At 37.2% G+C, this 26,032-nt stretch overlaps 1 protein-coding gene across 23 annotated transcripts in view; it reads right to left on the bottom strand.

Annotated features, from left to right (window-relative positions):
• PHF20L1 (PHD finger protein 20-like 1) overlaps positions 1 to 25,731 on the bottom strand; it is a 48,458-nt gene extending 22,727 nt beyond the window's left edge. For 7 of the 23 annotated variants that reach the window (XM_015283084.3, NM_001039279.3, XM_040678865.2 and 4 more), the window contains exons 1-10: positions 25,593 to 25,731; positions 24,366 to 24,471; positions 15,312 to 15,483; positions 15,076 to 15,160; positions 14,161 to 14,249; positions 11,584 to 11,646; positions 8,325 to 8,532; positions 7,312 to 7,440; positions 4,165 to 4,247; positions 385 to 637 (exon numbers count right to left, since the gene is read on the bottom strand). In XM_015283084.3, the coding sequence (XP_015138570.1) occupies positions 385 to 637; positions 4,165 to 4,247; positions 7,312 to 7,440; positions 8,325 to 8,532; positions 11,584 to 11,646; positions 14,161 to 14,249; positions 15,076 to 15,160; positions 15,312 to 15,483; positions 24,366 to 24,448 (1,165 nt within the window). In that variant the 5' untranslated portion in view covers positions 24,449 to 24,471; positions 25,593 to 25,731. Of the gene's footprint in view, positions 1 to 384; positions 638 to 4,158; positions 4,248 to 7,311; positions 7,441 to 8,324; positions 8,533 to 11,583; positions 11,647 to 14,160; positions 14,250 to 15,075; positions 15,161 to 15,311; positions 15,484 to 24,365; positions 24,472 to 25,592 lie in introns of those variants that run through there. The other 16 variants (XM_040678879.2, XM_040678886.2, XM_040678903.2 and 13 more) reach the window with 4 other exon arrangements.
• Positions 25,732 to 26,032: the final 301 nt, after the last annotated feature.

The following is a 26,032-nucleotide window of genomic DNA, read 5'->3' as shown; positions in this document are numbered from 1 at the left end:
CCAGAGAAGGAAAGATCCACAACCCAAGTGTAAGTTTTTTATTTTTAATGAATCAGGCCCCTTCAGAAGTGAGGTTTGACTTATCTTGTATCACTCTTGATACTAATGTAGAGACTTAAGCTAGAGAGGAAGTCAACCATCAAAAGCCATGACTCAAACAAATGTATTATTTGTGGTAGAGTAATTCATATGTCTTATTATGTGACTTAACTTTTTAGAGGTACTAAGCTACCCCTAATTCTCCCACTTGGGCTTTATTTTTGTTGTTATTGTTTTAAAAGCAGATTCATTTTAAATGCAATATCCATTTACAACCAAAAAGACTATTTTCTGTATATCTCTCATAAGAAATTACAATATGTTTTTTAAAATGTCTGTGCTCACTAGTTTTATTTATCACAGAAGAAGGAAGCTGAGAGACCAGCGTCAAATCCTCGACTTGTATTAATTCTGGGCAAAGTGGTGATTTAGGGGGCTTTATACACCCAGAAGAATCTCCAGATTCTTGTTTGCATTTCTTGCTGCGAGCCTTTCCTGAAGACAAAGTTGAGGATAACAGTGCAGGTTTCTGAATGTTGGCAGAACTGCTAATATCAGCTTCATTTTTTTTCTGAATTTGTGGTTTAGGTGAAATCTCCTGAATAAATAATAAAAAATTGATACTTTTATTTCAGTTTCTTCACTGTAGTTCGTGTATTCTATTTTGAACTTTTTAAAGCAATGTTAGTATTCAAACACATTTTAAGCAACATTACTTTCAGTACAAATGAAAAAATATTTTAAATGCATCACATTAAATTCTTTTTTTTTTTTTAAAGGAGCACTATCAATTATTTTCAGTATTCAGAACACTCTTATTTCTATTTAAATAGGTACAAAAAGCCTGAAAACAAAACTTTTTCCCTCTATTTCCAATTAAAAATCCACCAAAGTCATTTTAGCTTGTCTTTCCCATCTTCAGTACACCAGGATCATCAAATACTGTATCCAAGTATAACCTGGGGAATGCTTGTTACATGCACGTACAGGCATACATCTCTGATGGTAGCAGTAAACAATTAACAGTTTCTTGGGAAAACTTTGTTTAATGTAAGTTTCATTTTTAGAAAAGAACCTGAAAAAGTCAATAATGCTCCTTTGCAGAACGTCTGAAAACAATCAAAAGTTTCCAAATGCTGAACACACTCTCACACAACCCCTTCAGTGCTGGGAGTCTGGATTTCACCACGTTATATGCTCGTGCAAACACATGAAGAAATCACAACTTCTAGCACCACAAGGTTAAATAGATTGCTTACTGTGGGAGGAAAGAAATGAGCAAATAGAGTTAGAACAGTTTTTGAAGAAAAACAATATATGATGCAGCTTTCTAATAACATCAATTTTCAACCTTAACACACACACAGGTATTATTTTTAGACATTCACATGCATTAACAGATTTAGCATCTTAGATTTTTAGCAGGAAGAAAGTTCTTTCTGCTTTACTGAATAAACTGTGCCTGTATTACAACTGGCCCAATACTGACAAATTACAATATTTGAACACAATTTCTTAAATCTTTCCCATCTTGTTCCAGTTACAACAGTCAGCAAGGCATCATCTAATAAAAGCGTAATTATGAAAGTAGAAAGATGCTTCTAGAAGTTTTGCATCACTTCATCCAAGCTAAAAAGAAATGTCACACTCCTGACTATTTTAGGGCTTGGAGGTTGATTTTTCTTTTTGTTTAATAAATAATTTTATTTTCCACTGGAATATGGGGAATTCCAGTGGAAATAAACATATGTGCACATTCTATGCATGTAAAAGGGCACCCCTGAATGCCACATGAATAACTTGCTGGAATTACCACAAAGATCCAGTGCAAAGTATTCCATACAGAAGATAACAGTTCTATCTTGAATAATACCATAATACACATGTATTAAGTGCAGTTTATTCATTTAAATAAAAAATAGCATGAGCTGAAGAGTATACCTATGCTGGTTATGAGAGGTATTACCAGAAATTAATTAGAGTCATAACTTGTAAATAAACAATTTTATTGTTCATCTTCACAGATGTGAAAGACATTACTACAGCATCCATTATTTTCAAATTACAAAGTTATTTAAACAAGATTAAAAAAATTAAATTAATATTTTGATAAGGTGCTTAACCTCTTAACAGGACAAATTAACATTAAAAAACTTAATGAATTAATGTTATTCAACTAAGCATGTCTTGGTCAAAAGGAAATATAACATGTCACCCTAATACAGTTAAATAAAGTACTGCATCTGCAACTAGTTGTCTGAGGTTTTGGGCTTAAGACAATTGTAAACTAAAAATATATATATATAAATATAAATAAAATATACTTCAACAAAGTAAGATTCCAGCTATCAGCCTGAATACCTCTACCATGTTCTGTGTTACAGTATTAAAAAAAAACCTACAAGATATTTGATCCATTCCATTTTATAGCAGTAGCAGACAAAAAACCTCTAAATAAGGAGCGTCAGCTTTGCCATCCAAAAACCTTTTGGGGAGGTTTATAAGTTGGCCATTTTAATTTGAATTTGGGCAGGATTTTAGCAAAAAAAGCTTTAAGCTTCAATTTCCCTCCCTTCAGTCATTTAAAAGTTTGTCAGTTTCTCTTTTTAGTTAGAAGGGAAAGAATAATGACAATTTGGGATTTTCGATGCCTCTTTAAAAGAGCTTAAACAGTATTTCCCCAAAAAGAATTTTTTCAGACCATTAGCATGTAAACAATGACAGAGACATCTTTTTTTCCCTTTTATCTAATCAATAAAACAAAAACAGTTGTGTTACCATGTCAAAGTAGTATGTTTTTTTTTTTGTAAATATGCATTGTAGTTTATACTGTTGCATACACAGTCTATGTAAACCACAAAATCCCACTCATCTTACGGGATTTCTGCATGGTAAGATTTACATTGTAATGCTTCTTCCAAAAATCACATGCTGTAAGCCATTTCACAGTTTTTTGCACATTGAAAATATCACACACAGTAGCAAAAAAAAATCATAGCATCTTTAATATGCAAAAATTTGAGAAATGGAATGTCAGGTCAATACACTGTAAACCTTTATGCAAAATATCAATGCATTGACACTGTAGTGGCTTATACAGCCATTACAGCAACAGCATTAAAAACAGAAAATCATGTGCCATTGACAAAACTCGCACCCAATGCAGTATCAATGGAAAAAAACCCACAAAACATAGCAATGCAATTATGTATCAGCTCTAAAGAACCAGTACAACCAAAATATCAAGTAAAGGTTTGGGCAGGGTCTGTTCAGAATGTGCCAGAGCTTAAGAACGGAAGTGCTCTTTTAGGGAGTGCGGGCAGCAAAGCTATTTTACTCAAATGTTCCTTCTAAAGAATGAAAATGAATACAAAAAAGTTGTATTAAAACTACATTAAGGCTCTGATTTAAATAATTGGAAAGCAAAGATCTCCTGAACCGTTCATCCTTAGCTTGTTTTACCATGCTTAGGCATTCAGCCCTTTTAATATGCAAGATAATGCAAAACTCAGAGTCAAGCAATGCCTGAACAGAATGGAATAAGCCAAAGATAAAAAGGCAGCTTTCAGATCCTGCAAGTTTGCAGGCATAAAAATCAGACCCTTAATATTATTTAAAAGTTTCTTTTTTGTATTTATTAAAATACACACCCTTGCAAAATGTATGGCTCATTGAGCAGTTCATAAAACACATACAAGCCTACAACATCAAATTCTTACAATAAAAAATAAACTTCTTATATAAGAAGTTCTACTTGATGTCAAAAACCCTGCTTCAAACACAAATTAAATTCGTGTAAGGGCCTTCTCCTAAGCCAGCCATGGTCATGGTTCCAATTGAAAAGTGAACCTTGGGACGCTAGTCTCCTAGCATTTCCTGCATGGAGACTTCATTTCTTTCTTTCATTTTTCTGCAACAAAAATCTCAGTACTAGAATTCAAGGTAACGTTGCATTTTGAGACAATTTAATTCCATACTTCTGGCTCTGCCAGACTTGTAAACATAAGATAAGTTTTCAGTTCCCTATTATACCTGAAGGGGCAAATTTTATGTTGTAGGTACCACATCTCCATGGCACAGTTCAGTGGGAACCTTGCAAAAGAATCAAACTCTACCATTTCATACCTGCTCCAGGACTGGAGCTGTTTCTTTGTTGCCTTCCTTTTTTTCAGCACCATCTGCAACAACTGCTTTGGATGCCAATAAACCTTAGAAAAAAGATTGCAGAGATTTCAGTTAGAACCTTGCAATAACAGTTTGTAGGAAACAGAGCAAAATTATGAGCCAAGAAATATATTCTGCTTGTATCAACAACACAATTCTCTCTGAAAGAGCTCCACACAAAGCTAAACACTTCCAATTAGAAGAAAGCAGCAAAGGGACGTTCCCACAGCGTTGACCTTTCACAAGAAGTACTTCTCTTGCACTTCCATTAACAAGCTGAGAAGCAAGAAATCAGTAATGCCTCACCATCCACTTAAAGCCCAAGCACTCAGACTTCAAAACCAAACCTATGTTCCTTAAAGCAAAAATTGTAAAAATTAAATTATAAAAATAATAATTCTCCTATATCTCTCTCCTTATCAATACTTAGGAATTTCATCAAAATTTTATTACATCATCTTTACTCTAGTAAACGCACAAGAACCTTTTTTAGATTAAACAGAACAAGAAACTCAGTTTCCAAATGAATTCTCAGCAGCAGAGTTCACAAATGACCATGATGGAAATAAGTCAGAATATGATATTCCATTCACAGAACAAACAAACAGTAAAAGAGAAGGTGACAAATGTGAGAAAAATTCTTAGAAATATATCTGATTGTTGACTTAGAATATAGCAGTAGCTGCAGTTCTACTTTATGAGGTAACTTCAATTATCTAAATATGAGGAGAAACTGGGTACATCATAAGATCAAGTAGAAATGATAAAACCAAAAAAAAAAAAAATCAGCCCAAAAATAAACAGGATTTGCTATTATAATCCCTAGGATCATCATCAATACTGGGAGTGGAAAGTATATTGATAAGTATTAACCTAGAATACAAAGCATGAAACAATCTTCAAAAGTAAATGAAACTAAAATTTAAAATACTGAACAGTGATCTGAATTTCAATGAAAATTATTTGTAAAAAAAAAAACAAAAAACAAAAAACCCAAACGTCTGAGTTCACTTTTTATTTCTAGCTAGATGCTCAGTACCCAGCAAGTAAAGCCATGGAACTAACTTAAACTGCCAGACCCATGCTATGAACAAGTATCCTTTCTTGTTCTTTCTAACACCATTAGGCATCTTTCTAACCAATCATCATGTCTGTACAAAGACAACGCCACCAACTTCTAGAGTAGAAAACTACAAATTCAACATCTCTGATCAGTGGCAATGCATACAATAAAAGAAGTACAGTCTGGTATAGTGAAATTGGAGATTTTGGTCTACAAATTTATTGCTGATGTTCTTCTATGTATCAATTCAGTAGCAGGATATGTGGAAGCAAGCATTCCAACAGAAGCAAAACTAGATTAGAAGAAGGCCCTAATACATGCCTAGCAGAAGACATTCTTAATTTCTGGGAAATGTAATTTCCCCCAGCAGTGGGAGAGAAAGCATAAAGAGCAACTTTGTTTTGTTAAATGGTGAACAAAGAACACCAGATGCAGCCCTAGTGGCAGACGAGAACTCTCTGCAACAAATACTGACTATGGAATTTCAATTTAGAAGAGTTCCCTTCAAACAGCTGTCTACAGCTTGCTCTATTTCATCAATGCAGTCATAAGCCGTTGCATAAATCAAAGTCTTCCTAACAGCTACATGATTTTATGATTCTCTTGTAGCCATTTTTATGGATACACAGAAGTATAACCCTCAACCTTCCATCAAATCAGAAACTAAAGATAGACAAACAATAATACATAAATATTTAGGCCAAAGAAATAAGCAAGTAGGGAAAAAAAACATTTGATCATCATTTACATTTTCAAAATGCTCTGTTGTATGCAGCAATATAAAAAACAATTGTGAGCCGCAGAAGAGTGCTACTTACAGAACAGTTACAAAGAGTAACTACAAAGCATGATGAATTTCATCTTGTAATTAAAGAATTAATTCACTTTCACTGAACAGTAACATCCTCAACTAAGAGTACAATTTCATGAAGCAGAAACTGGCTTTAAGAAAGTCATTGTAAGCAACATCATGCGTTCCAGTTATTTAGTTCAGACTGTATGAATCCATTCCACTGCCATTTTTCTCATAATGTTCCCTCAGAAAGGAAAATCCACTGGCACTGAAAAATATCATTTCTAGAGACACTGGTTTTTCAGTGTGTTTTGCCATCTGCCAATAACGTTTCAAAGGCTATCAAGAAGCAACTAATACTAATGATATATATCCAGAAAGCCTCGATGGCCTAGCCTTTTACTGCTCAGGGCAGAAATTAAACTGGGACTTTGCTGAATATATACACAGTATGGTCAGGAGAGTAGAAACGAGGCTGATCAATCAAGCACCCATTAACTAAATTTAGCAGTAAACAGGAAGCCTTCCAGGAAAGATCACATCCTTCACACGATACATAATACTGAGCCACTTATTTACTGCTTTATACTGAAACAGAACCATACTCATAAGAAAACTGACTGTCCTCAGCAGCTGATCTGTGAAAGGTGCATGAACCAAAAGAAATCTGAAAAACAATTAACTCAGTTTAATAAATCAGGATATTTTTGGCCCTATTTCTCCAAGTAGGACTCTTTATATAAAAAAATTTACCATAACTACTAGAAAAAAAATACTACTGTAGCCTAGTACAGTTATCAGATTTCACGCTATTTACTAGAACAAGGAGAGGAATTCATTTTTATTTTGCCATCTGTCCAAGGGGCCCTCTATTAAATTTTTTTCACCTCATTTGTGAACATTCTACTTTCCCACAAAGATATTACCTTATCCTAAGTAGTAAAGGTTTACGGAAAGAGGTACATAAATAAACATGGAAAAAAAGTACTCCAATTTAAGTTAATTTCTTTTGAATTTCAGAACAAAATACATTTTTCAACTCTTAATAAGAACAACCATCAATTTGATTTTAATCCATGATCAAGGTAGACGTACATATTTTTTTAGTATAAATTCCTTTAAAACTCCAAACAAGTAAGAGACTGCAGTGAACACTTGCCAGATGAACGTGGTTTTGTGCATCTACTTTAGAACAATGTACATAAGCATAAGCACAACAGAACAATCAACATCAACAACAAAAAAATTTTACCAGTGATCTTGTTAAGACGAGCTCTCTTTGCCTGAAATGAGTTGCCTAGATTACTTTTCCTCTTGTGTGATAATGTGCTCTCTGCCTGCACAAAGGCCATCTTTGGAACATCCACTATAGGAAATCCTACTTTAAACAGAAAGAAAAATTTCAAACTCGTATTTCATAAACGCATAACAAAACAAAGTATTTTAATATTCCAAAACTGGTATTAGCATATCAAAGTTAAAAAATCTTTACAGATATTAAAAATGAAATTGAGACATTCTAAAGATGTATTATTATATATTGACTTACTAGATGACTATTATCTCAAAATTTGTAATTTTTACTCATTATTATGAGTAATAATAGGTTGGGAGGGACCTTGAAGATCATCTAGTTCCAACCCCCTGCTATAGGAAAGAACACCTCCCTCTAGACCAGATTACACACAGCCCCATCCAGCCTGGACTTGAACACTTCCAGGTAGGAGGCATTCACAACCTCACTGGGCAACCTGTTCCAGTGTCTCACCACCCTCACAGTAAAGAATTTCTTCCTGATACCTGATCTGAATCTACCCTCTTACAGGATAGATATGAGAAATGCAGTTGTCAAAGAATATTAGAACATATTTGTATCAACCCAGAAATTGTTTCAACTGTTCCAAAATATGAATATAGCATTCACATTGGAAATGTTTTTTTCCCTTAATACAATACTGTGGATTATCTCACAAGTAACAGAAGGTTCAGGAACAAGAACCAGAGTGTACAGAGAAGCCATTTAAGAACTCACCCTATGTTCTTGTTATAGGCGCCCCGAACTTCTGTGTAAGTAAGAAGTTCTTATACAACTAAGTTTTGACTTAGTTGACTTGATAGAAGATGTTTGTTAATTGTTAGCAACTTTAGCAAATGAGACATATTCCTCTAGAAACGCCAGTAATTAATTGCAAAATTAACAATGTGAATTCTAACTCAACAGTACAAAAATAAATCTACTTTATCTTTTAAATAATCTGTTTTTACCAAATGTGTCACTAGATGTAGGCTCCTCTTCCTTTTTTTGGACTTCCTGCATGATTGTAGAGGTTGAGGTTTCTTCCTTTTTTGAAGGAACTTTTAGCCATTTTCTCTCCTCCTTATCTTTATTGCTGTTTGCGCTGGTTCTAGGTTTAGTTCCTGCTTTGTTCTTGGCTGCTGCTGCAGCAGCAGCTTTGACCAAAGCTATCCAATCCTCCAAAAAGGAAAACATGGTAAGTAAGCATTAAAAAGCATCTGATACTTAAATAGAAAGTACTTATAAACCCAATGCAACTTCATTTTGAAGGATTCATCAACATATGAATGTATTTTTATGGCTAATACTCAAGGAGTAGTAAAGAGTTTCCCAACTTGCCTAAACAAATCTGAGGTATTATCAGTACACCACAAACATAAAAAGCAAAACACCTTCAGAAAAACATTTCATATAGAATACTGGCTGTAGGCATTCTCTGCTACCTATCTTGTGTATCAGAGCTTCGGAAATGTAGAACACTGACCTTTCTCTTATTCCTCTGGGTATGAAATACACCAATTTTGCCATTGCTTGAATGTATTTGTTATTCAAAACCAAAATCAAGTCAAAACACAGTCCAGCCAGCTGCATGACTGGACAGAGTTCTTCCTCTGTTGAACTGATAAAGCAAGGACAAATCTCTCCTAATTGTACCTGAGTTTCTAGAGTTATACAGAGCACTGTCTACAGTTCATAAGTTTCATTCAATAATTTCAGTGAAGTGCTCTATACTACAGCTGAACATTAGAATCCACATGTAAGGGTAGTAACACATTATTTTGGATAATGTCTTATTTGACCACACAAAAATATCCAATGAGTGAACAGCAGAATCTACAGTTTAAATTCATATACTTTTCAGCATGTAGATGAAGTATAGTCACCCTACAGTCCATGGAGAGAACTGCAAGGCTGAGCAAAGCTCTTTCCATTAGTTTGAAGTGATTACACTCCTGCCTTATGTCCTGAGTGTCAGGGAATCAAATCTGCAAAATCTGTGTTTATCCTTCGTAATTTTTTTTTTTCAAATATTTTATAATCAAGGTAAAGAATTTTTTTGTAGATAAATTGCAAGGGATACAAAACTCAGTATCAATGTTCCCCCTCCACCCTTAAGAATCATGCACCTGAATACATTTCAAACATTAGTAACTCACTGTGTGGCAATGTGGCTACAAAAGCATTTTCAGACTTGCACTAGCTAATATAAAAAAAAGATCATCTTTAAAAGTTTTACAAATAGCAGAACTTTTTTAAAAATACCTTTACTTCTATAAATCATAAGTTGTTTCAAACACAACTTTTCTCCCATTCATCACAAATTAAACCTCAAAATTTCTGTTTACTGAGATTTTCATCTTCTTTGATGTATGACAGCATAACACAAAAAGTATTAATTTCTGTTATGTTCTTCCTTCTCCATAGCTAAGTATGTTTAAACTACTGCTTTGCATGTTACGCAGCATACTGTGTCAACCTATGCACTCAAACTTCAGCAGTTTGATTCCACTAAAATAGTTTTACATCCCAACCATCAATGCAAAATGCACACACTCAGTCTAGCTTGCAGCAGAAAAGCTTGGAAGCGCTTTGGCAATGCCTGCACAAGAAGCAGCTACCATAGCCATTTGTTGACATGGCAGCCAGAGCAACAAAAACTTGGCCAGTCAAAAAGAGCACACACATTAGCTCAAGTCCTGTTGGATAGACAAGGCTCTGAGTGGAAAAGAAAATCCAAAAACAAATGAGCTCTTTGTCCTGGTGAGGAGTTACAAGACCTGAGAGAAGTCCTATATTCTGGCCAAGGGATGAAGAGGATCAGTAAAATGGCTGGAGCTTCAATCTCATGAAGCAAGTAGGAAGCAAAGAAAGCACAGCCTGCACTAAAACAGCTTCTAAATAGCCTTTTCATATTCAGACAATCTGAAGCACCCTGAAATCAGAAACTTCCCAAAGAAGATTCCAAGCTTCAAGGATCACACTACTAAGTAACATTTTAATAGTAGCTGTTCTAGTGCAACACAAAGGATTTTTGTTTATTTCATTTTTTTGTTATTTTCTTTAAAGCACAGAGCTTACAAAGAGTATCAGGACACAACTACAAAGCAAACAAAGATTAAACTTTCAGAAGCCAAAGCAGAGAGAGTAGACTCTCATGGTGAGAGTCAATAGCAGAATGAATTCTGAAATCTGCCTCTGGGCTGCTGAAAAGTATCTATGAATAGCAGAAGTAGAACATGATGTATACAGATACCAGATAAACTAGCCAGTAAATCTTAATAGCAGAACTTGTTACTGGTGCATTCAGTATACACAAACCAAGGATCCAGATATAAATACACTAAAAATGAAGAAAGAAAACACTACTTGAGATAAGTTTTCTTTATTTATCCCTAGTGTTCTGACTTTGTCACTTTACTGGCTAAGGTTTTGTAACTGCACCAATTTCACATGCAGCCGATTTTCTTTTTCCCCATAGGGTACCATTCAAGATAGTATTGCTCATTCATTTACTGTTTTAAGAAGCTACACTGCCTTCCATTTTATTTTAAGGTTAATCTTCCAAATAAGCTGAGAGAAATTGGCAGGAGAGAAGTATTGGGATGCTGTAGTTAGAAGACAAAACAATATTTAATCACTACTGAGAAAAAACTGCTGTTCCGCCAATTAGATTCACTAAATCAAAGCACAGGAAGTTGTACAATCAATAAATATGTTAGTAGAAATTACCCAAAAGCCTTGCACACCAATTAGTTAAAATACTTACATTTTAAAGTATTCCCTTGCATAATCTTAAACCCACAGAAGCGGGAATACAAGAAAATGATTATTCCTAAAACCCGACCCTTATGCCAGTAACAATTCACACACATCATTCTTCCTTCACCTACCTACAACCAGATTCTCTATGCTTCTCTACAGTCCTACAGACTCAGCTGTTTTTCCTCTCCTGACACATCAAAATTCCAAATTCCCACACATTCATACATACACATACATAAAACACCACCAACCTTATCGGCTGGCTGATTCCAAGGCAAGACTGGATTCCTTACCCTCACCTTTCAAATACTAAACAGTCTCTCCCAACTACATCTCTGCTCACATTGTCTCCTGCCATCTTCTTTTTTCCTGTGTCCCAAGTGCAAATCCATGCTTTTTCCTCAGCTTCCTCTTCCTGCGTGCCAAGTCCCCTCCCTCTCCTTCAAAACCCTCCTCAAAACTCACTTCTTTTGGTTCGACTTCCGTCACTAATCTCAGCTCCGGCGCTATCTGCTCCCTCTCGCGCGCCTAATTACATCGAAGATAAAACAAAAAAAACATGAAACAGAAAAAGTAAGTTATCTGAATACTTCATATGTGCTCTCACAAGGGTAGTCTAAATATCCCCATCTTTATTTTCTCTCTTTACTACTTCACCCGCATTTCTGGTTGATTTCAATAGATCTGAGTTTCTCAGCAGAAGAACCTCATTCATGATCCCATTGTATTGAGCTACACAAGTATTATCCACTGTTCTTAAAAACCTATTTCCACCCTCACAGCTAAGTCTTATATAAACACATTGCTACTGTAACTCAGAAACTGAAGTTAAGCATTAGTGTTTGAAATTCCTTACAGACATACTAAACTCAAATAAAGGTATTTTACCTGCTTCTGAAAGTAGTACACTGCTGTTATTGCCAACAGCCTTAAAAATACTGAAAAAATACTTGTATTCAAATAAGCATTTGCCTCTGGAGGGGATAATCATGTTCCTCTTCTGGTCAGATACGTTCTGACACACACTTCTTTTAGTTGGACAATGAATCAAAATATTTAAGAGCAATAGCTACATAAAAATGGATTTTTATTCCTTTGCAAGGAATTAACTAGTCCCTATCTTTTTCTCTGTCCGATTTAAATTCTGCATGGTTAATGCATTCATTAAAAAAAAATCTTACATGTGTTCAATTTGCTTTAAGATCTAGCACATGAGCAGTATTTTAAACATACACTCATCTGTTGAAGTGAAATTTTTGTATGAAAAGACAAAAAGCATAAGTGTTGAATCTGCCAAACCACATTATTTTACTGTGATTTTTTTTTAATATCTGTTTTAAAACTTAAATTATTTCCAGTAAATGGATTCTCAGAGTAAGTAATGGAAAAATCAGGAACATTCACATGAGTTCTAGGCCTCATTAAAGCTCCGTTTCAGATAACTGACCCTGAAAGAAAATCTTAGATTACATTTACCTTCTTAAAAGCTACAGAAGTATTTTAAAAGGAACATTTTTGCCATAGCATAAAGATGCAGTGAATGTAAAAACATTACTTTTTGTCTTTGAAAGCTACGGCTTCATACCTCCCAATAGTTTTGAAGAACAAAACACTGAGACTAGGATCAGTCAGCATTGTGGAAAGCTTGCTTGTGTTGTTCTTTCTGCAAGACAGCCTTAAAAATTTGAAATTCATCTCAAGTGTAAATTTGGCCCATTTATTTCTCTTAAGTCTTAATTGAACCTACCTGTATTCAGTCACTGAGATGAGACTGACACTATATATCTTGGCTCAGAGTAGTTAACTCCAGCCTAGACATTTTACAGCTCCCAGGATAAAGTGTAGGACAGAGTGAGGGACTTGATATTGTCTCAGAAGGACTATTTTAGTTCAGTTACAACCACATTACCCAAGTTTGCCTTTTTATGAAGGCAAAATGAAATATTCCAGCTTCCTAAGTTAACGTTAAACTGGAAATATTGTTCTGAGTATTACTCAGGAGGGTCAACAGCGTTACTGTAACACCACTGCAAGAACACACTAATAGTGTGACTATGATTTTAGTTTAATCTTTATGGAAAGGTAGTTTAAATACTGCAGGTGTGACCTGCACAATGGTTTGACGTTCTTTCTGCAGATGATCAGTGCAAATATACAGCCAACTGCAACACAGAGACCAGAAACATAGAAATGTTCTCAGGCTAGTCCATCTGCTTTATCACATGAACAAAATACAGACAGGCACAACAGAAATTATGAAGTAATGAATTTTGTTCATCAAGTTAAAATGAAAATTCTTAAGACATTGGGAACAAGAAATAATTTTTTAAACTTTTTGTATCCTATTCTCAAATAGTTTCAGTGATTTCCTCACGAACTGCAGTTACCATGCAAGACAAACACAATAGCATTTCCACTGAAAGCATGCAACAGTGTTAAATGTTGCTTTTCTTTTGCAGGTAAAGATATGCCTAGTGACTAAAACATATCTTCTACTTCACAGCCTTCCTCCACTTCTACTCAGCATCTCTACTTCATCAGTGACAGAGCACTGTTCATAGATAAATATTTATCTGTCTTAAAACCCGTAAGTTCTGACAGAGGGGAGAAAAACCCACTGAACAATCATGTTAACAAGAACATATTTTGGTAAAAATCTACCACTGCAGCAAACGAGGGTAAAAATAAATAAATGAAAAATCGCCAGCACAAACTACCAACAAGCTAGAGCTTTTTCCTGAAAGGCCACAAGACAAAGGAAAGGTCTCTGGATGTTTCTGCTTTTATGAACTCTGCAAGACAAAACTATGGAACATATATGCCAGCAATGGCATATACAGCAGCTAGACATTTCAAATAAAGGCGGGATTACTTGAGCAACACAATCTGGAGTATCATCCACAAAACTGGTGAAGCAAGGCAGTGCAAGTCCTAGAATAAAGACTGCAATCTAGAACTAGTTGTCCTAGATAACATTTCTACAAACTCAAGACAAAAACAATCAATTTGAAATATTAAAAAAAAGATATCTAATATTATTACCTGCCCTTTTGCATCCTCAGGCATAGATTTGATATGCATCCTCTTAAGACATCGAATAACACCGTCATAGAACTGTACTGTGAATGTTCCTAGAATAAGATTTATGTAATTACTATGAGATTGGTAAGAAACAAACAACTCCTTATAATGAATGTTTTATCAAAATATTTTGTAGGCAATATGAAAAAAGTAAGAAGATGTTATCTACAAGCAGAATGAAGAACTTTTAAGAATATAAAAAAGACAACCCTAATGATATCTTGCTTTTATATTTGTCAATCTTTGTCCACTTTGATGGTTTCAACCACATTTATACTGCCATTACACTTTTGTTCATAATTCATCAAAAGTATTATACGGTATTTAGACTAACAAGGTAAGGAAACAGTACACAATCAAATTCTTATTTGCTTTAAACTACAGGAAAGCTTTTTATTTCTACTTGAGCTCAGTAGAAATACTGCCCCATTAAGAGGTACTGCACCTAAATTATGTTGTTCTTTTACTTTCAGACATTCATTATTTTTTCTTCAATCATTTGTATTTTTTAAAGATCACTGCCTGGAACAATTAAGAGAATTTAAATCCAGTGATGGTAGCCCAATCAACAATAAGTGCACCATATTTATAACTGCAAAAGTCATATGTTTCCATTGCTGGGCAAACATTCAGTGTTTCATCTTCGAGGACAATCTTCAGTACTCTAATTTCAGACAGATAAAAGACTCCTAGTAAATTTGACAGAACAGTAACATTTTCAACAGCACACAGAGGCAGTAAGGAAAACTTTGTGTTTGTTTGTACGAGTTTTTGTTTTGTGGATGTTGGGGTTTTTTTTGTTGTTTTAAGTTGACTGCAACAATAGCTCAGTATAAGCAAAAAGTCCTTACCGATGAACCATACATGAATACATACCCTCTTTATTAATTGCCTCAATCTTTGCAGGGTAATATCGACAATCTGTCCAACGAGCTAGGACTTCTTCTCCAGGCTTAAAATCCTATTTAAAAGAAATACAGTTATTAATATTTTAAACACTTACACTTTTCCTACAAAGACTTAAACATTACATACTAGAGAGATTTAATGCAGGAAACCAAGTAATACAGTTTTCCAAAAGAAGCGATAACCAAAGTGGATGTGCCACTTACGACAAATTCTTCATCGTCTTTCAGCCCTTCTTTCCTTAATGCTGGTCGCTCCAAGGGTCGCAACCTGTTGCTGTCCCAGTATATCCACTCATCATAGCGATGACTCCAACGTTCAAAATGGACCAGCATCTTCCCCTCTTCATAATCTATCTTCTCAATACGAGATGGATACCTTGAACAACAAACATAAACTGATATTCAAAAGTTTCGGTGCTTTGGGTTTGTTTTGCATATAACAGCACTTATATGACTACTGAAAAAGTTATGCTAATATCTTGTATTGAAAAATCTCAAAGTCTGAAAAAAACAATATACTATACATGTTAACCTGCTATTAGTTTAAGAGTCATCTATACACATCAGTGATGCCATCAGCTTTATCAAAGGATGCAAGTCTGAAACTGACAGACTATAGTTGACTGAAATGGGCATCAGAAGTTTGTGTTCTAACAGTTTTAAAACCTGTGTTCACTTGAAACAAAAGCCTGTAACAGTTTTTGTTCATGTGAGGATAGGTAGAACATAAAATTGTTTTAAAAGGACATCCGTTACTTTCAGTAAATGAAATACTTCAATAAATCATTTCACGGATTTCAGACAAATCTGAGCAACTAATGAAACCCAGAGCTCAACAGAACACTCTTACTTAATCTAAGTCACTTACTAATTTGTGGATCAGCTTCAGTGATTTCACTGCCATTAAATTTGATTCATGGAGACTTTTTTTTTTTTAGAATCATTTTGCACGTGCACATGCATTAAAATATATGTCACTTAATCCATGGATTTTCCTCTCAGCAAACATATTAGTATACACTCTACAGGACTAATTAGGACAACCATACTGAGTCTTAGGCATTTAGATTTGGCCATGGCAGATGCAACAGACCGACAAATTTGTATTCCAGGAACCATAAAATTTAGTAAAGTTTTAAGGAAAAAAATGGCAGATTTCTTTAACTTCAGCAAGAACTACTGAATCTCTCTGTTTTAACAAAGTGATGTATTGCACAAAATTGAAGCAGGGCAGCAAGTCACACACACTTATACTTTCCCAACCAAAACTCATTAGATCCAGTTTCCACTATATGAAATGCAGAGAAAATTGGAATGAAGCAGCAATCAGTTCCTCCTACATGTAACAAGAAGACTGAAACAAATTCAGAAGCGCAAAGAATCTCTGAATTAGAATATCATATTTTCTCCAGAGTTTATGATCTGGGTAACACAATTGAACTAGAAATAATTTCTCACGTCCAAACAGCTAACACATTAGAAGAACAGAGGAAGATAGGGATGGCCTAAAGGTAATAAAATATTCATTAAAAGAAAGGTCACCACAAAAAGACAGCTGTCTTCCACTTTCGTTAAGAGGTAACGTGTTTTTCAAACAAAATGTCACTGCTGAGGAATAATAAAAGCACAGAGCCTGAGCAATCAATTTCCAGTCCTAATGCACACCTGAATAGCCAGAAATGCATTCAACACTCAAAATGGAAAACATTAAAAGAGTTACTGTACATTTTTTCTCTTAAAACACAGAGGATGATGAAAAAGGAATCTTTAACACAACATTCCAATTAAATATATTAAATTTTCTGGCAACTATAAGGCCAAGGGCATTACAGTAAAAAGCATCAAACCCAATTAGCTCCTTCACCTTGATAATTTCTCCAGTCACATTTCCTCAGTTTCTTCCCTACATGCAGATTCCCAAAGTCTAAACTTCTCAGAACTGGGGACATAAAAATTCTCTGATTTTCTAGGTTATTACTGCATTAACTTCAGCCATATCTCATTCTTGGACCAGAACATGTGAAGAGTCAACTGTCTTATTTCATTTCAATCATCCATATATTTCAGAAACGTAAAGCATTTTCAGAGTCAATTCTCCAACTTCCTAACTTAGTTTCATTCAACCTAAACAAGCCAACATTTCAGCCCCAAACTGCAGATGCGTTTTCCAACCCTACTAAAAAATGTTTTCAATAAGAATTCCACTGAACCTTTTCAGAGGAGCAATATGATCAGCCTCCTTCCTCTTCTAAAGTAGGCTGATAACAATAAAAAGAAGACTAAAACTAATATGTTGCACCAAGACAGAAAGCAAAATTCATAGGTCATAAAAATGATGTCATTTTGGTTTAATGGATTGCACTATGGTAAACCAGCATTCTGGTTTAACTCTGAACACAGCCTCAAGAAGATAAAAGCAGACAAGAAATGGCTTTCCGTGTCTCTGTCCTTCATTCCTTCTCAAGTATACAGGCTTCCACCCTAAGGAGATTTATTAGACATTATCTTACTACTTTCTTTGCCTTCCCAAGTCCTTTGACAAGTAACTAGCCAGGATGTGTCAGTACAAGCAAGAAGAGTAGCAAAGGAAAAAGCAGCAGGGACATCTGGGTCCATCTGGTCCATCCCCTGCTCAAGCAGGGACACCCAGAGGAGGGTGCCAAGAACCACATCCAGGCAGCTTTTGGAGCTCTCCAAGGAGACTTTACAGCCTCTGGGCAACCTGTAGCATGGTTCAAACACCTGCACAGCATAAAAGTGCTTCCCTATGGTCAGACATAACTTCCTGTTATGTCTGTCCATTTTGTGCCCACTGATTCTTGTCTTGGCTGAGCACCACTGAAAAGAGCCTGGCTCCAATTTTGTTTGTTTGTTAAGTAAATTTATAGTTACTACAGGAAACATATGGGTAACAACATTACCTGAAAGAGTTCCAAACAGAAGTAGAAGATAATATAAGGAAATATTTAACAGATTGAAGGAAGGAAAAACCCTGAAGAAGGACTTCGAAGCAATCAAAAATGAGAGCTGAAGCTCACAAGCACTGAAGCTGCAGTAGTGAAATGAAAAACAAAAGCAAAGGTGTTCTCTCATGACATCAAAAATCTGTTTTATCAAATGTGAGAAAGAAGGTGATACAAAACTACAGCTATTTCATGAAATTCAGCTAGAAAATTGAATTCTTTTTCTAGGCATCTCCACAGCAATGCTTTAGTCGTTATGGCACTGTCCTACAGCATTTCTCTCACTACTGTAGGTTTAACTGCTCACCAGCAGCACAATCACCATTTTGAGAATCATACTTAGAAGTAAGCAGAAAAGAAAATGAGGAGAAGGTTGTACAGTCCTGGAAAAAAAAGAAAACTGAGTAAAAATGAAATACAAAATATAGCTTAGAGACAAATATACAACAGTGAAGATAGTTTTAAGGAAAAATTAGCTAGCCAAGATTCAAGACTAATATATCTGGAGAATAAAAATAAAAAGAGAGCAAAGCTAGAAGTAGTTAATAAAATAAACAATGCAAAATACAAAATCTCATCAGGGCAAATCCAACACAAAGTTCATTTCACTTTGAGGAATACAGGTACTGCTAATAAAGCCCATGATACTGGTTTCAGACAGATAAAAATTATAATAACAACATCACACAGTGCCTTTATTCTAGTAATCTCTGCTTCTTCAGTGTATGTTAAGACAAAGGTGACAAGTTGAATAAAGCCAAAACCTGCACTTCAGTCCAGACCTCAGAGATGTAAGTTTTTGCAAACGTCTATACCACTCAAGCTAGGTGCCACTGATCGGTTTGGGTAGTGACCCAAACCAAAGACAATATTGTATGGGTTTAGCAACAAGATGGTGCCCTCAATATCCACTAAATCTAGACACAACGTGCCACAATTGTATAAACAACTGTGCATAATCGGTAACATTTCACAACACCAATCCCACATTAGAAAAGAGCATACATACCACAGAATTTACTATTGGAAATGTTGCACAGAAGACATCTGTACAAATGAACAGTAAATTACCCTCTAAAATATGGAGAAACTTTTGCAGAAAAAGAATGCCACACTCCAGTTCAGTACGGAAAATGTTTTTCCTGTGGTAAGGAATAATAACCTCCAACGCTTGTTGCCTGGCTGTTTTTATTTTTGCTAGTGTGCAAGCATGCATGAAACTGCATTAAATTATCTCGAAAGAAGTCTCATCCAGTTGTTGATTTTAAAGATAGAATAGGGAAACTTCTAATAGTTGATGACATCTACCCAGTTTAAATATTCCATGTTCTCTGCTCTCAAGTTCCAGAGATACCAACTTTTAGGAGTTCTGCAACATTTCTGTGAATCTGCAAAATGTATATGGCTTACAAAACTTACACCATGAAACATAGGTCAAAAAATTGCTCCAACTCTCAAATGGGGAAAAAATAATGTGAAAATTTCCAGTTCTCATTTCCAGAAAGTATATTTTTTTCCAGTCAACCAATAAATAGCCACAATTGCAATGTTTTTCATTTTTATATTGCCTTACATTTGACCCTTCAAAAGTAAGGAACAGACAGTAAATTACCATGTGAGGTGGGAAAACAGATTTCAAACGGTAAATACACATGCAAAAATGCTATGCAATTTCTCAAAGTTTGCAGCTAAGAAAGACACGAAATAGACACATACTTCCTGTTTTCACAATAATGGTATTTAAAAAAATGCTTCCTTCTGTCTCATAGAGGATAAAATAGTAAGTGTGCTCCATTCTGACCTATTTGCAAATAGTCTTCCTGTATTTAAATTGTCTGCAAAACCTATTCCTACCTCCCCATCTTCTACCCTATGTTTCGGCAATATAGTTTTCTGCTCTTTCAAATAACCAACTATAGGTAATCCAGTCAACTGAAATCTAAAGCAAGGTCTAAAAACTAACATTTCCCAAAGCATTACAAGGAAGAACCTTCCTTTCACACATTCTTCCTTCATGCATCCTTGCCCATTCAGGGGAACTGGGGTAGCATCGCCCCACTTGCTGTAAGCAAAGATCAGGTTAGTGACTGCCTGAAGAATGTAAACACCCATAAGACTATTGGTCTTGATGAGATGCATCCCAGAGTCCTAAGGGAACTGGCTGACATAGTTGTCAAGCCACTCTTTATGATATTTAAAAAGTCGTGGCCATCAGGTGAAGTCCCTGGTGACTAAAAAAAGGTGATGTCATGCTCATTTTTAAGAAAGGTAGAAAGGATGCCTCAGAGAACTACCAGCCAGTCAGCCTTACCTCAGTGCTAGAGAAGATCATGGAGTAGATCCTCCTGGAAGTTACAGTAACACATAGGGAAGAGAGGAAGGTAATAAAGGATAACCAGTATGGCTTCAACAAGGACAGATCCCACCTGATCAACCTTGTCACTTCTTATGATGGTGTAACCGCATCACTGGACAAGGAAGAGCCATTGGTATCATTTATGTGGACTTCAGAAAGGCCTCTTACACAGTCCCCTCCCCTATAACATCCTTCTCTTCAAATTGGAAAGATATGGATTTGATGGGTGGACTGTCCAAAGGACGAGGAACTGGTTACAAGATCGGTACCCAGAGGTCAATGACTCAATGTCCAGATGAAGAACAGAGACAAGTGGTGCCCCTCAGGGCACTCAGACTGGTGCTCTTTAATATTTTCATCAACAACATCAACAGCACAGTTGAGTTCACCTCAGCAAGTCTGTGGATGACACCCAGCTGTGTGGCACAGTTGACACATTCAAGAGACAACACACCGTCCAGGGAGACCTAGACAGGCTTGAGCAGTGGGCACAGGAGAACCTCATGAGTTTCAATAAATCCAAGAGCAAGGTCTTGCCCCCAGTCTCAGCCATCTCTGCTATCAGTAAAAGCTGAGGGACAAAAGGACTGAGCACAGCCCTGCTGAAAAGGACTTCAGGGTACTGATGGATGGCAAGCTAGACAGGAGCCAGCATTGCATCCTCATGGTTCAGAAACCATATCCTTGGCTACCTGCGATAGAAAAGTGGTTTCAAACTAAAAAAGGTGAGATGTTGATTATGAGGACATAAGGAGAAAGTTTTTAACACTAAAGGTGTGAGAAACTGGTACAGGTTGTCCAGAGAGGTGGTGGATACCCCATCCTTGGAGACATTCAAGGTCAGCCTGATCTGGGCTTTAAGCAACGTGATCCAACTGTAGATGTCCTTGTTCACTGAGAGGAGTTGGACCAGATGACCTTTAACGGTCCCTTCCAACTTGAAAGAGTTTATGATTTTATGATACTGGAAAAAAATAAGTAAAACAAAACACACCAATTCAAAGCACTATTATTCTGACAACTAACTTATTTTAGTGAGTTTTTCCATTCCAGAACTTTAAAAGCCATATGCCTGTATTCCCAACGGTATGTAACTTACAGCTTCGATTTTTCACACAATTAACAAACGTTACTGTCTCAGAAAAGTAACTGTCTTGAAGGCAATACCTGCAACTTATGGGACAATCAATAGAGAGCTGAACCACAGAGGTCACAAGAAAACAAGAAAAAATCCACCATTAAATACATGAACTTCACACAGACTGCATACTACTTCATCGGAGCTACCAGCTTAAGAACCATTCTTTACAAATGGGCACATAGTTAGATACACAGTTCTACCACTGTTTCATACCTCTCACTGGCAGGATGAATAAGTAGCTGCCTACAGGTATCAGTGTTTATGAAACTGTAAGAAACCTCAGAAAGCTTCCAGTCACTCAAGGCAGGATCCTACCAGTGACCACAGCAGGTTGCCCAAAGCTTTATCCAGTCCAGTCTTAGAAGCTCCAGCCTTGGAGACTCCACAAACCAATTTGGGCAGCCTGCTCCACTGCCTGTCCTCAGGAGGGAAACCATTCTCCCTGTACCTACCCAACCTGAAACCCTTGTTTCAGGTTCTACTGTCATCTCTATCCTCCCACCACAACACTACTGTAGAGCTTGGATAAGTCTTCTTGATCATCTGTATAGGTATTGAATACCTGCTGGTCGTTCTCCTGAAGTCTTTTATGCCACAGGCTGAACAAACCTAGTTTACACTCACCTCACCCTTGTGGGTCTTATGTTCCAGTCCCTGATTATCTAGTAATTTTCTATTATCAGTCAATCCGACCTCCTTTACTACTTGTTGACAGATGATCACGTGGACCCTGTTTAGAGCTGCGTTTCATAATGAATTCACCTCTCTGAGTTAAAATTTAACAAGTGAAACAAATTCATTGTCTCAGGTCATCTCCCCCGTAACACAATGTTTTTCAGTTCACAATGAAGCAACTGGGATCACCTCCAAAATAAAGCAAAACACAAAAAAATAAACACTCTCACTGACAGCCTGCCTTTACTGATGAATTTGTTCTCTGCTTAGTACTCATATACATCACACAACATCGTGACCCAAAACACTGTCTGCAAAAACTTTTTTTTTAAAGCAATAAACAGTGAAGACATGCGATATCTCCAAAATTTAAGAAATTCAAATAGCGTTATCAGTTTTCATTAGGTAAATTTCAGCAACTGCCAAAAATTTACATGCTGTAGAAACGTCTCCAAAAGCAAAATTCATGCAGAACTTTAATAATTATGCTCCTCTATAATCATTTCTTGATTAACGTTTAAAATTTATTACTCTGTGAGCATTGAATCTCTATAAAACAGGAGACTTGCTTAAAGAACAAACCCCCTTTTACACGTTATTTTTGAGCAAATGCTTTTCTCACATTGGTTCCTGAAGTAATTAATACTGCTGTTCGTCATTTTTTGCTTTATTAAAAAAACAAAGATTTCGTATATGCTAAGCAACTTTATTTTCTTTGGGGTATGTTCTATTTCTGCACGCAGATGAGGGGAATGCCTACAGTGTGCATATATAGAAAGGACTTAAAAAGCATCCACCACCCCCTTACACAACAGTTACACAGCTAAGAGCCTGTTACCCTAAGAACAACATAACAGTAGGTCTTCTCTAAAAAGCTTTTTGGCTATGTGCACAAATTTTATTTTGTTTGAAAAAAGAGTCCTGTTTCCAGTATTCTGCAAATGTAAAATTTGAATATTAACTTTCTGCTCCTATATATGGCATCACTGTTCACACGTATAAAACTTGACCTATTCTATCCAGTGGTCCAGATGGTGAATCAGTTCCTAGAAAATTTAGAATAAACCCTATCCTGCCTGAAAATACCAAGCACTCAGCGACAGTTGCTGCTGGGCATTCAGTTAAAAAATAAATCAGTAATTTGAAAACCTTTCTAAAGCAACAAATAAGAATAAGAACTGTTTTTTAAAGCCTATTTTCCTTCAGAGACTGTTTAGTAAAACAAATTGGAAATCATGGTAATCATGGAAATAATACAGTCTTCTCATCACGTAATTTGGAGTTAGCAGGATCAGATGTTTACAAGAACATTAAGATGCCCCATTCTCCAAAAACCCATCAGAACAGTAGGTACAGGCCTTTACACTTCCCTAGTACTAACCAGTCATGCTTGGCAGCTAAGAAAAAGCTTTTGGACAGATGCACTAACTACAAACCAGACCATTTTCAATCTGAAACAGCATGGTCAACATATGACACAAAACTACTCTACTTGCATTAATCAAATTTTGACTAAGACTTTATCTTTCAAAGAACTCCTTTCACAATATATATGCAGTGTAGCAGCGTCCTTGTGACCACAGGTTCTCGTTTAATACACTTGGCTATTACAAAACACCTGGGTGGTAGTCACAGTTCTAAGCACTTTGCTCCTCCAGCTGTTTGTTGCAACCATACCTTACCTGCTCCATGAGCTCTGATTAAGGATGTTTTCCTTTTTTAAACTACTTTTGCAATCCTATGAGGTACAATACTGGAATAGAAAAATCTACTCGCATACTTTCAAACTTAAAACAAAAGTAGTCTTTAGTCACAGAAGTCTGCCATATTAACATATCTGATTATCCTGCACAACACTGGCGTACTCTAGAAATGATCTTTAATTACTATGGTTTTACAAGCAACTAAGACTACAGATCCCGTAGAAAAGTGCTGTTTTATTTCTGAAGACAGAGTAGTTTCCTAAATCTTATGGACACTTTTTTAAAAAACTTTTAAAGTTATAAAGTTCTTATGTGAAACAGACAATTGGTAGATGTACTACACTTTTAGTTGAGCATCAAAGCATGTGATACACGCAAAGTAATTTTTTGCTGGCAAATACTACACAAGGTCTTCCATACCATTTTTGTAAATAGTCCAGTGCCTCCAAACGAGCACCAATCTCAAATGTGATTCCCGGACGATTTGGAGGCTTTTTACTCATCTTGATATTTTCTTTTCCACTACCTTTGGAGGAAAAAAGAAAAATCATATTAAAGCACATAATGATGTCTAAAAGGTGCCACTGACAGCAAACGTATACCAGAAGTTGGAAACAGTTACGAAGTTTCTGTCCTAATTTTCTATTAGTTGCCTTGCCTTTGGAAGTGTACTTGAGACCCAAACAAGGCATTCAAAAAACCCGTTTTTGATTTCTCCACGCTTTCCCTTCAGAAACAAAGAAACAACCAACAGTCACCAACCTGAAGCCTAATTCAAAAAGACAAAACCTGTGCTCGTGTCTGAAATGTTATGCTATAGATCCTTCACATTTTTGGAACATGCTTAGCAGAGAGACCTAAAGTAAACACTGAATACATCATAAAAAACAAGACAGAAAACCAGACATTACAAATAACATAAATGAAAAGACAAACACAGCCTAAAAGGCAAGTTAGATGAAACTACCAAAAACAAACAGGAAAAAAAAGAGAGAGGGGAGGAGGCATCTTCAGCCTTTCTGTGCAATATTGAGTCTCATCCTTACCACTAAGTATGTTCCAGTCACGATTGTCTTTTTTTTTTTTTTTTTTTTGGTAATTCAGTCACTGCCAGAGAATTATTTTTCTGCCCTGCTATCATTACGACCGTGACTGTGAGCGGCTGCCTCCACCACCGCAGAGCACACAGCAGCTGCCGAGGCCGCAGGCTCCCACTGCACACCCACTGAAGGGTGCCAGGCTGCAGGGCCAAAGCCTCCCTCGCCCGGACCACCAGCGAAGCAACAGCAGAACCCCAGTTTTTCGGCCGGGCTCGAGTGTCTGAACCAGTAGCGCGACCTCAGGCAGCCGCCTCAGAGAGGGAGTCGGCCCGAAGGGATCGCTGCTGCTTCCCAAGGACGGCAGGCACAAAGGGGAGCCGAGCACGGGTGGGCCCCCACCGGCCAGGGCCCCGCTGGAGAACACGTATAGGCGCAACCCTCCGGATTCCGGCGACGCCCTGCGCGGGAAAAGCTCCGGGAGCGGCCCGGCCAGGCCCGGAGACCATGAGGGGGCCGCGGGAGCCCCGAGCCAGGCCGGGCCCTCCCGGAGGGGGCCGGAGCCCGGGGCCACCCGCCCCGCTGCCCGCTCGCTCCCCGCGCTCCTTACCGCCTCCTCCGACTCTCAAGACAGCGGCAGGGCCTGTGACGGCCCGCAGCCCCGGCGCGGCACCCGCTGCTCCCGCTCGGCGCGGCGCGGGGTGTCCGGCGCGGTGGCCGCCCTCAGAGCCCCATCCTCCCCGCGCCCCGCCACCGCGTCACCGCTCTGCGACGGCTCCGCGAAGCGCGATAGGGCGCCGCCATGTCGCCACCGCCCCCGGCACGTGACTGCAGAGCCAGTGCCGTGTGACGCGGGCGGAGATAGGAGAAGGGAGGGAGACAAAGAGATGCTGCCGCGCGCGTGCGCGGCAGTGACTGACAGCGGTGGTGGAGGCGGGCAGTTGGCAGCGTTTGGTGCGGCGCTTATCGCGTCGGTTTGCTTTGACTGGGAGATAAGAGCTCTGGCTCTGGTTGGGTTCTGTGCTGCTGTTCCTCCAGTGCTCTGGGAAC

The sequence above is a fragment of the Gallus gallus genome, chromosome 2 (genome assembly GCF_016699485.2).
Source record: "Gallus gallus isolate bGalGal1 chromosome 2, bGalGal1.mat.broiler.GRCg7b, whole genome shotgun sequence".
Classification (NCBI taxonomy): Eukaryota; Metazoa; Chordata; class Aves; order Galliformes; family Phasianidae; genus Gallus; species Gallus gallus.
The sequence above is the reverse complement of the archived record's forward strand: the minus strand, read 5'-3'. Positions and strand labels throughout refer to the sequence as shown.